This window comes from Nannobrachium achirus, assembly GCF_963921795.1.
Source record: "Nannobrachium achirus genome assembly, chromosome: 2".
Taxonomy (NCBI): Eukaryota; Metazoa; Chordata; class Actinopteri; order Myctophiformes; family Myctophidae; genus Nannobrachium; species Nannobrachium achirus.
Window position 1 is genome coordinate 1,514,231 of NC_137811.1, and position 16,512 is coordinate 1,530,742.

General features: G+C 41.5%; 1 protein-coding gene across 2 annotated transcripts in view; it reads left to right on the forward strand.

Moving 5' to 3' along the window:
• The first annotated feature begins 3,750 nt into the window (after positions 1 to 3,750).
• The window catches only part of LOC308294124 (uncharacterized protein), a 33,166-nt gene continuing 20,404 nt past the window's right edge, over positions 3,751 to 16,512 (forward strand). For both annotated transcript variants that reach the window (XM_080736848.1, XM_080736849.1), the window contains exon 1: positions 3,751 to 3,927. In XM_080736848.1, the coding sequence (XP_080592974.1) occupies positions 3,882 to 3,927 (46 nt within the window). In that variant the 5' untranslated portion in view covers positions 3,751 to 3,881. The remainder of the gene's footprint in view (positions 3,928 to 16,512) is intronic.

Sequence of the window (16,512 nt, forward strand, 5' to 3'; positions counted from 1 at the left end):
AACATTGTTTTCTCACGCAACAGTAAACAGACCGACATACAGTATAAGTGTATAGGCTACATGGATATCTGCACATTTCTAAATTAAGGACTTTTTAGTACAGGTACCTACAGTATCAAGCACTGGCCAAATTGTCAAATATTTGACACCAAAATTGTGGAAATGAATTCAGGAAATGAAATAAAGTACTTTTTTAATGGTTTACTGGGCTCCAAGTGGTTGAACTGCTAACACGATCCCTCCTGCTGCATGCTTAACGCCACCGTTTTGAAACGACAGTGACTGCAAAAGATTGCTGCTATTGGGGGCACGGTGGCGCAGTGGTTAGCGCTTCAGCTCACAGCTAGAAGATCCTGGGTTTGATTCCCGCAGGGGGACACTGTGGGTGCTGGGGGCGTGTTTCTCCCTCCGTGTCATCAGCACCCACACCCTAGGTGGGGTTGGCGATAGGGCCTTTCTGTGTGGAGTTTACATGTTCTCCCCGTGTCTCCTAGGGTTAATACCCTCACAAAAACATGCAGTAATCCTGGTCTCAATAATGCCTCCCCCTGGCCAACCTGGGAGCTTGGAACTGGTTGGAATAATGTTTTCCTTCCATGCGCTAATCCCCCCTGTCAGGTGAAAAGAAACAACTTGGACTACCCATGCATTGAAGGAAGCATGAGGTCAGTCCGTTGTCTCCCTAGGCGCGGCAGAGGGAGAGCAGAGCCCAGGATTACATAGGCAATTGGCACTGGGTGAAAATGGGTTGCAAAATTGTTTGCCGGTTGGGCCGGTAGGCTAGGGGGCCGGGGAGGGCTGGTGGCCAAAAAGCAAAAAAAAAAAGAAGTCTAGTATATAACATAATAGCCTATAGCCTACTGCATATTGAGCAATCAAATACAACTTGTTTGTCCAATTTCCATTCATTAGCTAACTGTTATCCAACCGCTTGTTGGTGGTGAGAACTGTACGCTAACTTCTACAATTTATGGATTGTGTAGTTGTGTAGTTATCATTTATGTTGTCGGTGTATGTGCCGCCCTCCACCCGACGAGTCAGTAGAGTATCTGCGCGCACGCTGGTTGTGGGGGCTGGTCTGGCCAAGATGCCAGGGCTGAATTTTAGTCCCAGCCCGTCCCTGGTTTTACCTCACCTCATGGGCAGTCCCTGGAAGAAGCCGAAGGCATTGGGGAGCTGCTCAGTGGTAGAGCATTTGACTGCATTAGTTCCACGCTGGTGAATGCTAACCTGGTGAATGCTACTATGCCTAAACCTAACCCTAATCCTAACCCTAACCCTAACCTCAGTAAAACTATGCCTGAACCTAACCCTCATCCTAACCCTAACCTCAGTAAAACTATGCCTAAACCTAAACTGGTGAATGCTAACCAGGTGAATGTTAACCTGCATGGTGAACGATAACCCTAACCTCAGTAAAACTATTCCTAAATCGGTCCCACCCTAGTTTACAGAATAAGACAGAATAAAGACATAATAAGAAATAATGTGTTGCTAATGTGTTGCTACAACGCCTCGCGGTGCGAGGCAAGTGTGCTTGTAGATCGGCTGTTTTCACTAGTTTAAATCATTTTTTAAATGATAAATGCGGTTGTGGACATACAAGATTTTCACCAGACAACAACGATATCTGAACTGTCGCTGGAGTAGCGGGAACACCACCGTCGCCCCCTGCAATGTTGTGGCCCTCGGCTTGGTACCCTAGACATAATTCGGCTTTTGGGCAAAACTAATTGGGGAACCCTGCTCTATAGATATTATGCTGCCGCGCTTGAGTAATGCTCACTATGTGTCATGCTGTTCGATGCTCTCCTGCTGCCTCCCTCTGTCAATAAAGTACAAACCTAGTGAACGTCTCCTGAAATGGGTTGAGTGTGAATTATGGCGAGTGATGTGGTGAGCGGTGGTGGTGACATTTTCTCTAGACACTTAAGTGTCAGCTCATTGTTTTTATATGTGGCATCTTGGGCCACATGCCATTGTCGCTTCCAGTCATCCCGGTTCTGCGCTCCTGTGTCTTTCTTGAGTACATCCACATATGTTAGTGTGGGACGTCCTGGTGTGACCGGTGCCCATGTGTTGGTTCTCACAGCACCATTTACTGGCTGGCAGCTCCTGGGGTCTTTGGCAGTGTCCTGCAGGTCTCATTCTCCAGGCTGCTATTTTATCGTGGCCAATGGCATTGTAATACTAAACAATAGGATCCAATGGTGATGTTTAGGTGGTAGGGGGAGCAAAAATAAAATAATTTAAACCTTTTTTTTGATAAAATACACATGTTGTAATACTGCAACAGTGGGTCTTACAGGGTTAATATTCCAGCATACAGATTATTGACATGTGTACTCTTGCTGATGTTGAGCACTACACGTAACATTCTGGAGTAGGCTTCAGGGTCCAGCATTCACTGCCATATAGGAGAACACACTCTATACACATACATACACACTAGTGTGTTGGTTTTGATTGATTGAAGACTTTATTAGATGTTTGCATAGGAAAGGGTACAGTTTCATGACGGTACAGTTCACTGGTACAGGGTCTACTAAAAGGAGATCCTAGAAAACACTAAGCTTATTTTCACAGGAAACCATTGAAGTATCTCATATAACATTGAATGACAGACGGATAGAACACAGTACTATGCAGCAGATATAGTCAGAAAAAAAGGGGAAAACATTTAAAAAAATACAAATAAAAACAAACAGTAGGTAAATACAAAGAAGGGTCAGTGGAGGGTAGGGCTGGGCTATGTTTGTTTTTACCAGTTGCGAACGGCTGCTGCCTGTAAGTGGTTTTGCAGGGCGATTTTAAAGGATGCTATGGATCCACACTCCTTTATGGCCTTCGGTAAGTCATTCCACATTTTTGTGGTATAGCAGAAGAACGAGTTTGACCCTTTGTTTGAGTTGACTCTGGGTTGAACGTGATCTGTGGCGCTGCCTCTGGTGTTGTAATTATGGACATCCTTAACCTTTATAAAGTATTTTGACAGTTACTTGAGTATCTTAGTGGTGTAGTGTATCTTGTACACCAGGCCCATTGCAAGTTGCTGTACTCTGTCATACTCTGAGCCACCCCACGCTTAACTGATGAGTAGTGGTGAGGTGAGTCTAATTAGTTTGTTTTGGGCTGTTTGGAGCTTAGTTCTCAGGGCTTGTGGGGCGTCACGATAACATACGTGGACTCCGTAGTCAAAGAGGGGCTGAGGTGTTGAGGTGGTAGAGTTTTCTTTCATCTCCAACCAGACAGTAGATGTTATTTTGATAGTTATTATTATGTGTTTCAGGGGCTCCCTCTAGTGGTGTTTTCTTTCCTAGCCAAGTTGCAGTGGTGGAAGAAGAAGTAGTCAGATGTTTCACTTAATGCAAGTACATGTAATAAGTAGGGATGTCCTGATCAGCTCGGGTGACCGGGGATCAGATCGGATCGGGATGAAAAATATCTGATTTTATCTTCTGATAAACTGAGTTCTTCTTCTTTTTTTGATTCATATTTTATTTTCATTTCTTTCTTTAAAAGCAATACACCAGCCAGAAAGGGCTGACACCAGACACAACTGGCACACGACACAACTTAACAATAACAGAATACCTACTCAACAATGCAATCAATACAAACTGAGTTCTTCTGATCAAAGTCAACCTTCATTGATCTGTTGTTGGGTAACTGTGTGTGTGCGTGCAAGTGTGTGTGCATGCGTGCGTGTTTGTTTAGGCAGGCTATGACGGGGCATATCTGGACAGGAGTGCTAGAGCAGAAAAAGTGGCTTTGAAATATCGGTATAGCTTCAGACACACAGCAGACAGAGAAGGTATTTTCAGACAGTGAAGGGATCTTAATTCACACAGAGCAGACAGTGAAAGGATCTTCACAGCAGGATGAAGATGGTTCTGTGGATCGTTGTGACCTCCCTGCTCCTTCATGGTGAGTAGATCTAATGGATGTTGTCACTATGATGACATGTTTTAGAGTTACACCAGTCCTGTGTGGGAAGCTGGGAACATGTTTTAGAGTGACACCGGTCCTGTGTGGGGACAGTGGAAGCTTGTGATTGGCTGAACCGGAGGTAGGGAGCGCTCCGTTGTGTTCGCCTGGACCGCGCGGAGGTGCCGAGAGCTCAGGCCTACATGCGATGTTTCATACAGGGTGACCAGATGTCCCCCTTTGCGAGGGACAGTCCCACATTTCCATGACTTTTCAGGCGTCCCCCAAATTGACACTCTGTCCCACATTGTGACTGGCAGGTGTTGAAATAAGTGTGCTGATTGTTGCTGAAGAGCTCTTTAACATGAGCTCACAGCAAGCTAGACTGGACCACACTGGACTACTATATTAATATGTTATAGGGCATTCCATTGTAATGTACATCTCTCATTGTCTCTTTTACCTGCAAGATATGTTTTTAAGACTGTTATGAAAATAACAAGATAAATATCCCCTATAGGGGGGTAAATAACAAAGTAATAGGCAGTATTAGAGCTATGGTCGAATATGACATCAAAGCATAAGCATTTATTTGCAACTTAAGTAATAATTTGCTATTAACTCACTGCCTGCCCGTCCCACATTGTCCCACACAAGTGGTACTTCTGTCCCTCAAATGAACAGTTTGGATCTGGTCACCCTAGTTTCATAACACATTATAAACATTCTATATTTATAAGGTCAAGTATTCTACTTAATAATTGGGACTTACAAGACCATTATCATAGACCTACATTTACAGTTTAGGCATTTTGGTTTGATAAGGTTGTGGGCAGAACAATTTGTCCTTGTTATTTGACTAGGCTATTTTTACTTTAATTATATATATATATATATATATATATATATATATATATATATATATATATATATTTATATTAATTAAAGACACTTCATAGCGAATAAGTGATTTTCTCCAAGTCTCTCCAATGAACTGCGGATGAGGTATCTATCTTTTTATATTTATGACGTGTGCTTCTAAATTGCACCGCACTCGATCTGGAAGTTTGATTGATTGATTGATTTCTTAGAAGCTTGCATAGGAAAAGGTACAGTTTCATGACGGTACAGTTCACTGGTACAAGGTCAAATAAAAGGAGATCCTTGTAAGTGTTTCTGCTTATTTGTACAGAAAACCATTTACGTACATTGAATGACAGACAGAACACATCAGTACAATGCAGTAGATATTTTCAGAAAAAGAAAACACAAAATAACAGTGCCTAAAACATATACAGTAGATATATACAAAGAAGGGTCAGGGGGAGGGTAAGGCTGGCCTAGGTTTGTTTTTACCAGTTACGAGTAGGGTGGCCATTCGTCCGGATTTACGCCGGACAGTCCGTTTTTTGACCGTGCTGTCCTCCGCCCAACGCAGCCTCTGGCCGGACACCTTATTGTCCGGCTTTCAGAGTGATTATTAGGCTACAGTGCATGTGTTATTGCTTAATGGTTTCATTTACATATCTTGGCATTCGGAAAATCTCCCGTTTTATTGGTACAGAGAAATAGCAGATACAAGCTCACATCAGCGCAACACCGCACCGCAGCTTGTCGCGTGCTATGTGTGTGTGTGCATTTCGTTTAGTGCTCGCTCCAACTCGCTCCAGTCGCTCCTCCCACGCTTGTGGATGAAGCCCACGGTGACTATCGTATGAACTGCAGCTCAGATTTGCCCAAAAGACGCCGAAACGAAACGTCATTTAGCCAACAAAGGGGCAAGGTAAATTAGTTAATTAAGAAGCGCAGCATTGACGAGTAGTCTATCATGCACTTTGCAGCACTCTGTGTAACAGGTTGATGTCAGCAAAGAAAAGGTAGAATGCAATGCATGTTTTGACTGACAATAACTCAATGTGCTGCTGCTAGGTTTTCCTCTAGTCACGAGTAAAACAATAACTGGGTCAGTGACGTGACGCCCCAAAAAATGTGTTTTTAAAAAAACTTTAAATTGCAGGCATAAAAGTTATTTACTTTTGTTCTACTCACTCTCAACCTTATGGAAATACATTTTGTTTTTAGATATTTTATTGGAATCAGACTTTATTCAGCAGTTTGTTGTACTATCAAAGTCCTTTATCATAACTAACCAGTGATCCACTATAGTTTTTTGAAAATTAATTATATCTGTATATTTTTTTCATAATCGACACTCTGTGTGAGGCCCATGTTCATGATCTTACAACATATTTTAAATGTATTCTGTCAAAACCTTCTCTAAAATTACACAAATATTTGTGACTCTTCCTGATAATATTCTCTATGTAATCCATAAACATTTTTTTGGTTTAATCATTAATAAAGGTATGATTTTTCACTATTTGGAATGTCACACCAAATGATTTAGTGTCACACCGTATGATCATATCTTCATGTGTCAAAGCAAACTGTGTTTTAACCTACCTATTAGTGAGTACTGAACTTTACTGATTGATTAAACAATTACCCAGGATAACATGGCCTCAATATTTCTGAACAGGATATTAGGGCTTTAACATGGGATAAGAAAGAATTGTAGTAGTAGATGGATGATGAGGATGTGCACAGGAATGCTACGCACACCTAAGTCTTCTGCCGGCCCATGGCACAAGGATCCTAAAGAGACAATAAGGCGCATAGCCACACTTGGAGCCAAGGCAACATTTTATTAACACCAATTAGTGGAAACAGAACTCAGCATTCAGGTAAATTGCTTTTTTCCGAAGTCTCCTGAACTTGAACACAGCATTTTGTGTTGAACAAATGTAATTAGGAATCATGACATTACACCACATCTCCACTAGCTAAATAGTGCTGGGTTGCGCAACTCCGAAAATAGCTGATCTACAAGCTCTCGCAGCACAACGTGTTGAGAGCTTGTAGATCAGCTATTTTCGCTAGTTTTGTCTCGGGTCCTACCTTAACACTGTCCACTGTCCAGTCCAGTGAGTGAAAGTACAAAAGTATTAGATCAGATTAGATTATACATTTAGACTGTATTGTACATCAGCCAGTCGTATTTGGTGAGGGTAGCAAACCGGCTGCCTTGTTGCGGTTCTGCTATGCCACAGACAACCTCCTGCTCTTCGTAGAAAATACAGTCTCGCCCCTTTGGCTCCTCTCTTCTTGCTGGGTCATTGTTTAGTTTCTCCCTGTACTTTCTCGTTCTCTCAGCACTTGTCATTTTCCAGCTGACAAAAGAAAATGGAATGTATAGTTTAAGACAAAGAGAAAATATTGTTTAGATTGAAAAAATATGTTAAGGTTTCTGTGAAGGGGTTTCTGCTCCGTCTGATGAATTTGAAGTATCACTGAATGAAGCTAAATTACATTTTATGTAAAAATGTTTAAAACAAATGTTTAAATGTACAAAAGAAACATGGAACTTTGTTATTTATTGTTATATCTGTAGTTAAATACAGTATAAATCATATGGTGTGACAATCAAGTCATATGGCGTGACAAGCAGACATGTCACACCATTATGATTAAGTGTCACACCATATTACGTTTTCTGCATTTAGGTTTACCTTGAGGCTACTATGTACACATTAGCATGCTAACAGCATGCTAGCTATAACAAAGCAACCTAGATCTACATGGAAATATGACCAAAACTTCAAATAACTTAAGCTTTTTTTAATGAAAAGGTGTCACACCAACAGACATCCAAAGTGGTGAGTTTGTCAAAGTTTCAACAAGATGGCATTTCATGAAAATGTTAAAATCATAACTCACCTCAGACACCTGTCTTGCAGTTGTGCTGGGAGTGCTGAATAGCCTTACAGAAGAAGGACCTCTCTAGCCAATAGGTGTCCAAATAATTGCCTGTTTAATTTGTCCAAACTTTGTCACACCAAATGATTTTGGTTTGGGGGACAAAATGTTTTTGATCAGAAATGACTGAAAACATTATGCTTTGACTTTGAAAAGATATAGGCTCACAAATAGACATTTTTTTTTAGCCTAAATTCATTTTCAAATGATTTTTAGCAATTCTTTTTCTTAGTTTTATTCAAGTTCCCACTTTGAGAAACAAGGTCAGGACAGTCACACCATATGAGTTTTGCCATGTTTGGTTGAAAATTCTGAAGAAATGAGGAATGAAATGTTTTAATCTTGAGTAAGTTCACATAAAGCTTTATGTCCTGCACAATATTCAGAAGGTTTTTGACAAATATATTTTTTATTTATACATATTTGACACCGAGGACAGCGAAAACGTTACGTCACGTCACCCACCCAACTGCAGCTGAGCTATCTAGTACCCATATATCTCCCCTTCTCTTCCCCTCTCTCTTAACTCAATTTAACTCAAGAATAATTGTAAAAAAGATGCAGTGTACTACTGTAGGCCCATCCTAAAATAAAATAATTCATGAAGGGTCTTTGGGTGCATAAATAAAGGAGGTTGGCTAACCAGTATTAGTTTAAACCACTTTAAACCTATTTTACATTTTCGTAAATAGCCGATCTAAGCTTTGATCTTTTTTATTTATTTATACAGGTACAAAAAATTGGAATAATAAGTGGGTCCCTGGCTGGCACAAAATATTTTGAGAAGGGGGTCCGCGACTAAATTGGCCTACATATCAATTTGAGGGGCCCATACGGCGCACCCCGGAAAAGTGTCCTCCTTTCTGAGGTCCTGCTGGTTGCCACCCTAGTTACGAGCGGCTGCCGCCTGTAAGAGGTTTTTCGGGGCGATTTTAAAGGATGTTAGGGATTGCCTTCGGTAAGGCGTTCCACATTTGTTGTGGAATAGCAGGAGAAAAAGTCTGACCCTTTGTTGGAGTTGACTCTGGGTTGAACGTGATCTGTGGCACTGCCATAGAGATTCAATTATATTTCTATTTTTCTTCCTCTTCTTGAACAGTAAATGCAGTAGCAGAGCATGTAGCATGTTCATTCATTAGGAAGATTGCTTTATATAGTCTACTCCATACATGGGCAACTGGCGGCCCGGGGGCCACATGCGGCCCCCACCTTCACTTAATGCGGCCCGCTGGTTAATATTGTAATACCGATATATTATTGATTTCAGCTGTTACAATTCCAACCATGAAACATATCACTCACTTTATTCACTATATTAGTAGCTTAATCACTTTGCACAAGTCTTTCTTATGTCCATTGTATTTGAATTTAAGTTAAGTTAATAAAGTTAGCATAAGAACAGTCATATAAATGTATTTGAAATTAAATAAAAGTGTTACTTTTCAGGAATCCAATTAAAATAGCTAAAAAAATATTCCGGATTCCAATTCAAAAATAGCAAAAATAGCAGATCTACAAGCTCAAAACGCGTCACAGCGCAACACATTTTGAGCTTGTAGATCTGCTATTGCTATTTTGGACTGTGTATGCATTGTGGCCCTCTAGAGTGAATGTGGACATATAGTGGCCCTCTCCATCATCAAAGTTGCCCACCCCATGTCTACGACATCAAGTCATAGGACGATTATCCTACAATTTAGCGAGACCAACTAAAATGTAAATGATAGAGAAAGGGGGAAAATAACAACTGTTAAAGGCAGTGCTCAGCAAACGAAGGGTCGTTTAAAAGACTACTATGTATAAAAATTGAAGTAATAAAAATATAATAATTGCGTTGTGCCTCGTCGCCTTGATACGAGGCTATAGAACTAAGAGTGGCAGCCGACCTGGCATTCATAGGCTAATATAAATATAACTAGAAATACTGTCCCTACGAAACAGTGTGGGCTCGCATGTAACCATGTATGGGCACAAGGTTCAAGGTTCAAGGTTGTACTTTATTGTTACGTCTTTTGTGCAGGTACATAAGAGTAAAACTTATTTTTGTTTGGCATCCTTACAGACAATGCAGTGATATAGGCCTATATAAAATAAAGCAGAACAACAGAAAACAACACATCTAAAGATAAAATAATAAGTAATGACTTAGGAAAGAAAGAGCGCAAAAGCAAAAGAGCAAAGAGAATGAGAAAAGCATCCTCAGCTGTACATGTGCATAAAGTTTGGTGTATTTTATACACCAATGGCATTTTTTCCCCCCGTAGTATACTGTACTGTAACTTTTTGTAAACAACTTGTGCAACAGGTCGGTATAATTAAAAACTTCACAGAAGATCTATACCCTTTGGCTACACCTCATTGGCTAAGGGCCCTGCCTTTGTACTGTCGGTACAAAGGCAGTGTCTTACGTCATTTTGAGGAGAACTTGATAGATAAATAATGAAGATAACATATGTGTGCTCGCTTTCAACAAGCCCACAATAATTGCGTCACACGTATACACACACACACACGCACGCACGCACGCACGCACGCGCACACACACACACACACACACACGCACGCACGCACGCACGCGCGCGCACACGTACACACAGATCATGTGCGTGTGTGCATCACGCCTCATGTCACGCTCCATATATGGCCCTCTTATGCCCATATATGGAGATCCCTGATTTGTTTCAGCATGCAGCTATTACCATGCATGGCGGCGACGTATGCACACTTTGCTCAGTACAGGCGGCAGTATCAGTGATGTCAGTTATCTTCAAATTTGGGCTCTGTTTAGTATCAGTGATGTCAGCATGCGAGTTACAGACAGAAAGACGGACACTCGGACAGACAGACATTCTGTTGATTAATAGTTTGAAGCTATGCATAGAAATTGTAATCTATGAAAATGTTTTAACTTAGGTAGCCCAGGCACCTATTCAGTAAAAACATTATAAAATCAATAATCTAAATGACTAAATTGGAGGTCTAATCTAAATTGTACATGTAGGGTCATTGTGAGGATTGGACCGTCTTACAGTTTACAGTTTAGGCATTTAGCAGACGCTTTTAATCCAAAGTGACTTACAATAAGCAGATAATACATCACTATAATAAATAAGATAACATGTCAGAACATTAACAACAATATAAAAATGCATATGAATATCAAACTAGAAAAACAATATAATCAGTAAAAAAGTTTCTAAAAACCTAAAAAGAAAAATGCTAACTAGCTTCATGTATGGTCATTGAGTGTTTCAGTAGTGCTATGGGTTTAGGTGGAGTCTGAAAAGGTGAGTCTTCAGTCCACGGCGGAAGCTAGGGAGTGAGTCTGTTGTTCTAAGTGCGACAGGGAGTTTATTCCACAGCTTCGGGGCCTGGAGGGCAAATTGTTGAGGACAAGAGGACTTTTGTCCTGGGGCTTTTAGCGAGGGTTCTGTCAGCATCCCTGTGTTGGCTGATCTGTGCGAACGGGTGGGGTTGTAGGGGTTGATCAGGTTTTGGAGGTATGGAGGAGCCGTACCTTTGGCTGCTTTGAAGGTCAGCATCAGTGTTTTGTATCCAGTGCGAGCCGCAACCGGGAGCCAGTGGAGGCTGCGGAGAAGGGGGGAGACGTGAGAATTTTGGCTGGTTGAAGACCAGTCTTGCCACAGCATTTTGGATCAGTTGGAGAGGTTTAAGTGCACATGCCGGGAGACCAGTGAGGAGAGAGTTACAATAGTCAAGTCTAGAAATTACAGATGTTTGGATGAGGAGCTGGGCTGACTACTGGGTGAGGAAGGGTCTGATTTTATGGATGTTATAATATAGAGTGTGAGCCAGATGCCAGATAAGGGTTTGAAAGGATCCCTGGCTAATAAGACAAACATGCCTTGATACATTATAATTGTCCTCTATAACTACAATATAAAATTAAAAACACCTATTTTGTTTCTTCTAGAAATAGCTAATCTTTCACTCAATACGGGAAATGCCTGTCACAAGTTGATGATGTCATAAATGTCATGTGTGATCAATCCCTATGGAAGTTATATCATGCATGTTCAAAAGAAAAAACACAAACACATTTGAAATATTGATTTGATGCTCATATTAACAATAGGAAGTATGATGTTTGTTTTTATTTTCACATGTATGCCATAAATTCCATAGGGATAGATCACATAATGGTTTTATGACATCATCAACTTGTGACGGGCATTTCCCGTATTGAGTGAAAGATAAGCTATTTCTAGAGGAAATAAAATGTTTAAGGTGTTTTTGAGCGGTGCTAACCGCTCCTATAGACCGCTTTTTTACCAAAACTATGATGTCACAAATGATGATGACATTAGTTCGCTAGACCAATGAAACACTTCTATTCTGTTGATCTGTCCATGATGTCATAGTCACAGAGGCACTCGATTGGTTCACCCTGATTTAGAACGCGTTTAGGCCGCGTAAAATACGTCATAACGCGTTTAGGCTGCGTAAAATACGTCATAACGCGTTTAGGCCGCGTAAAATACGTCATAAAAAATTATTGAGCGGTACTAACCTTGAATTTCAAAATTATATTAGATGTATATCACTTATAAGCGATAAAATAACCACACTTTTAGACAGACTGTGGAAAATCTTACAGGTTATAAATGATAGGCAGCTAATACAAGTTCAAAATACAAATGAACAGACTTTGAAAAACTAAAATATTCATCTTCTGGCCTCTTCTCGCCTCTCTGGAGGCCTCTCTGGAGGTCAATAAGGTCACTTATCACCAGTAAGACTCCCTAATCGGGAGATAAGTGACCGTTGGTCGCTTATCTCCTGTCACACTGCTGACATCAGTATGACATCACACCGTACACAAATGACCCTTATACAGATTAGTAACAAGATGTCATACATTGTAGTTATAGAGGACAATTATAACGTATTAAGGCATATTTGTCGTATTAGCCAGGGATCCTTTTAACCCGAAGGTACATTTATTGACAAGAAGGAGATCACATGAAGCTCTACTCCCAGCCCTGACCACAGTGCACTGGCAGCCTTTTATACTCTCTGCTACCTAATGAGCTTGGTCTGTACCAATTGGTGTTGGAGCATAGCCAGCATACCATAAATAGCACAATACATACATAAACAACATACAATACATAAATAACCTTAAAGCATACAATTAATATGTCTACATGATCTATACTACACCATATAATAACTACAATAACTTTACCCTAAATTAGCAATCTCAACAGCACATCATCTGCTATCCTGATATGGTCCAGCCCAATCTTTACTGACACACAATAAGGCAAAATAAGGCAATTGTTAGGCATCCAATCAAACCTCAACAATAAAACTCCACTTTATTGCACCTATCAGCCACATTGCACCTGCCCATCATGATTACCACACCCCAAACATTTGTCTCCCCAGGTGGAACTCATTGGCTCATCTCAGTCAACCAGGAAACAAGTCAATACGTTCAACAGTAAAATCATGCTGTGCAAAATACACTGTGCGAGTTAATAAAGTGCCAATATGCCGTGCAATTAAATCAATCATTGTTGCAAAACATGTGCAAAATAAGTAACAGAGGACGTCTCTGTTAGAGTCATTAGTGGCGTTTCCATAAAGCCTCTTAATGCGCATTAAGCCCTTTTTGCTTAAATCTTTTTATGGAAACACTTCAAAATTCGAATAAACTTTCATTATCCGCAAAAACTTTTATCCGCTTGGAGGAGGTGGTTTTTGAGGCTTTATCGAATAAACTAAATGCGCATTTGTGAATGGAAACGGGCCAGACAATAAATGCGAATAAATTATGACGTTCTGGGTCTGTATCGTCCTCCAACTTAACACTTTCCCTTGCCGCTTAACGTCCATTGTATAGCGTTTATAGCAAAACAAACCGGTTGTTTGTTACACACAGAGTGACACGGACCGTGTGTAAATTCCTCCCGTTGTCACCTCCCGGAGTCAAGCCTTCCGCGGGTAACCGTTCATCATTACACGTTGTTGCATGCCAAAAGTGGCCGATCTACAAGCTCACAGCAGCTCGCATCCGCTTCTCCGCGCCGCGCTGTGAGCTTGCAGATCGGCCACCTTCCAGAGGACGCTGAAACTTGCAGTGCGGCGATCGAGTCACAGCAGTCAGACGTGCAGTGCTCACGTCTCGGTTCCGTCTGAAAAAATCAGCCCGATCAACTCATGTGACCGTCGCTAATTCGAATGACACCCGTAAATGCAAACAGGCAAAATTTGCTTTGTCTTAATGCGAATGTATGATAATTCTCTTCCTATTTCCTAGCTTATGGAAACATGGCTATTGAGGGTAGGCAAGTGCTATGGTAAGTGCCAGTGGCGTAACAACATTGTGATAGGCCCTGGTGCAGATATTTGTTGTGGGCCCCCCAACCCACCCCACCCACCCCTATATACACAAGCGCAAGTGACATTTGAAATGTTTATTTATGTCCACATAAGCAGAAGTACAAGAATGTACAAAGGACATAAACAATATCATTGCAGTAAGCACTGGTGCCTAACTCTGTCCCCACTAGGGGGAGCACAAAGCTAGGAGACATTTGGCGCCGCATAGCGGCGCAGCGAAAAATTGTGTATTTCCGGTTATAAGGTCGGCCAAAATGGGTATTTTGGGGTATAAAGTCAACTAAAACGGGTTTCCTTTATTAAGTCATTTTCGGGTGTCTTTGGGGCTTCAGGGGAGGACCTGGATATGTTGCTTGGTGCGCACCTTTTTTTAAATAGGCCTATAAACATGACCAGGGCTCTGACATGACCAAATAAATAGAACACTAGGTCTACAATGCAAGCCTTTCAGTGCTGCACATTAAATAGACACGACCCATCCTGACTGATTGACACACAGCTGACAGGTCTCAAAGGATGATTGGACAAATTATCATTCACTCGGCACTCCACCAGCTAGGGCCTAGCCTAGGCAGCTACTCAGCACCTAAACCCATTACCGTAATACTTGTTGCGGCCGCGCAGATGCATTCCACCGCCGAACGTCATTACCGTATTACCAAGTGTGGTCGCGCAGACAGATTTTTTTTTTTCTTTTTTTTTTTCCTCTTCCTTCATGGGCCCCTGTGTGTGTGGGCCCTGGTGCGGCTGTACCAGCTGCACCTCCATATTTACGCCACTGGTAAGTGCTATGGGCAAAGGTGGAATCTTCAGACCATGACGGAAGCTAGGGAGTGAGTCTGCAGTGCTAATTGCAATGGGGAGTTTATTCCACAGTTTGTGGGCCAGGAGGGAGAAGAGTCTAGGATGAGTGGATTGTTGTCCTGGGGTTTTTAGCGAGGGTTCTGACAGTGTCTCTGTGAACCGGTGGGGGTGTAAGGATCGATCAAGCTTTGGAGGTATGGAGGTGTTTTGTACAGGTAAATGTGCAGGGAGCAACTGGTAGCCATTGGAGGGAATGGAGAAGGGAGGAGACATGTGAACATTTCGGCTGGTTGAAGACCATTCTGGATCAGTTAGAGAGGCTTAAAGGAGTAGTTCACCCCCAAAATGACTTTGTTTCTATTGATTACTCATGCCATAGAGACTTGAGTCCAATGATATTTATTATTTTATTTGTTGCATTCCAGACAAAAATGTGATTATTGTAAATGTACCCCCTTTGATTCTGGATGGGGACCCAAATCCATTTGGGTCTCCATCCGGAATCAATGGGGGTCAATTCATTGTAATAAAAGATGTTATAGAGTGTGTGAACCTACAGGATTTAGTGACTGATGCAATGCCTTGAATGACGGCTGGCTGTCCAGGACAACACAGAGGTTCTTAGCAATTGGAACCAATGTCACCAGGGTGTTTTCCATGGAAATAGTGAGATCCTGCATGGTGCAGGACTTAGCTGGGAAGAAGAGAATCTCCGTCTCTGGGTTCAGATTGTGAGCAGAGATGACAGCGCCAAGGGATTTAGCGTACATTTTCACCCTCCTGGTCCTCAAACTGTGGAATAAATTCCCTGTTAGAATGGCAGAATCACTCCCTAGCTTCCGCCGTGGTCTGAAGACTCACCTCTTCAGAGTCCACCTTAGCCCATAGCACTTGCCGTAGCGCTTAGCATAATACCCTCAATGATCAGATATGAAATTTAGAAAACATTATTTATATTATTTTAGTTTTTATAAAAAATGTTACTGAATAGGTGCGTAGTCTAGGTTTTATCTTAGATTACTATTTTATGCATTCATTGTATTTGTGTTGATGTATTGATGTATTACCTTTGCTTAGTGTAAATCGCTCTGGATTAAGAGCGTCTGACAAATGCCTAAATTGTAAATTGTATGTAATATTCAAGAGATAATAATTGGAATTTGGGGTCATTATTGAGAAATAAACCCTGAGAAGATGATTAGACCCTGATGCAGAGAGTAGGAGTCTAATCACCTTGAAGAAGAGGAGGTCAAATAAAGAAAAACAACCCGATGGCCATCTGATAGGCGGGAAGGAAGAGGGGCCAAAACAGACGGATTAATCGACAACCACAAAGATTCTTGGATCATGAGAAGATGCAGGTGTGTGTGTTGGAAAGGGTGACCGCCTTCAGAGGTCTACAGATCCACCAGGGAAGGAAGATTTGCACAGCAACCGCAGGTTAGACAAGAGGAACCCAAAGCCAGGTCGCAAACCACAGCTCTGAGGAATCCAACGTTACTGAGGAAAGGCAGGTGGAGGACACAGGAGGGTTGACACCGAGGCATCCCTGGAGACACACACCGAACACAAAGCAAACCCAACAACCCCAACAAC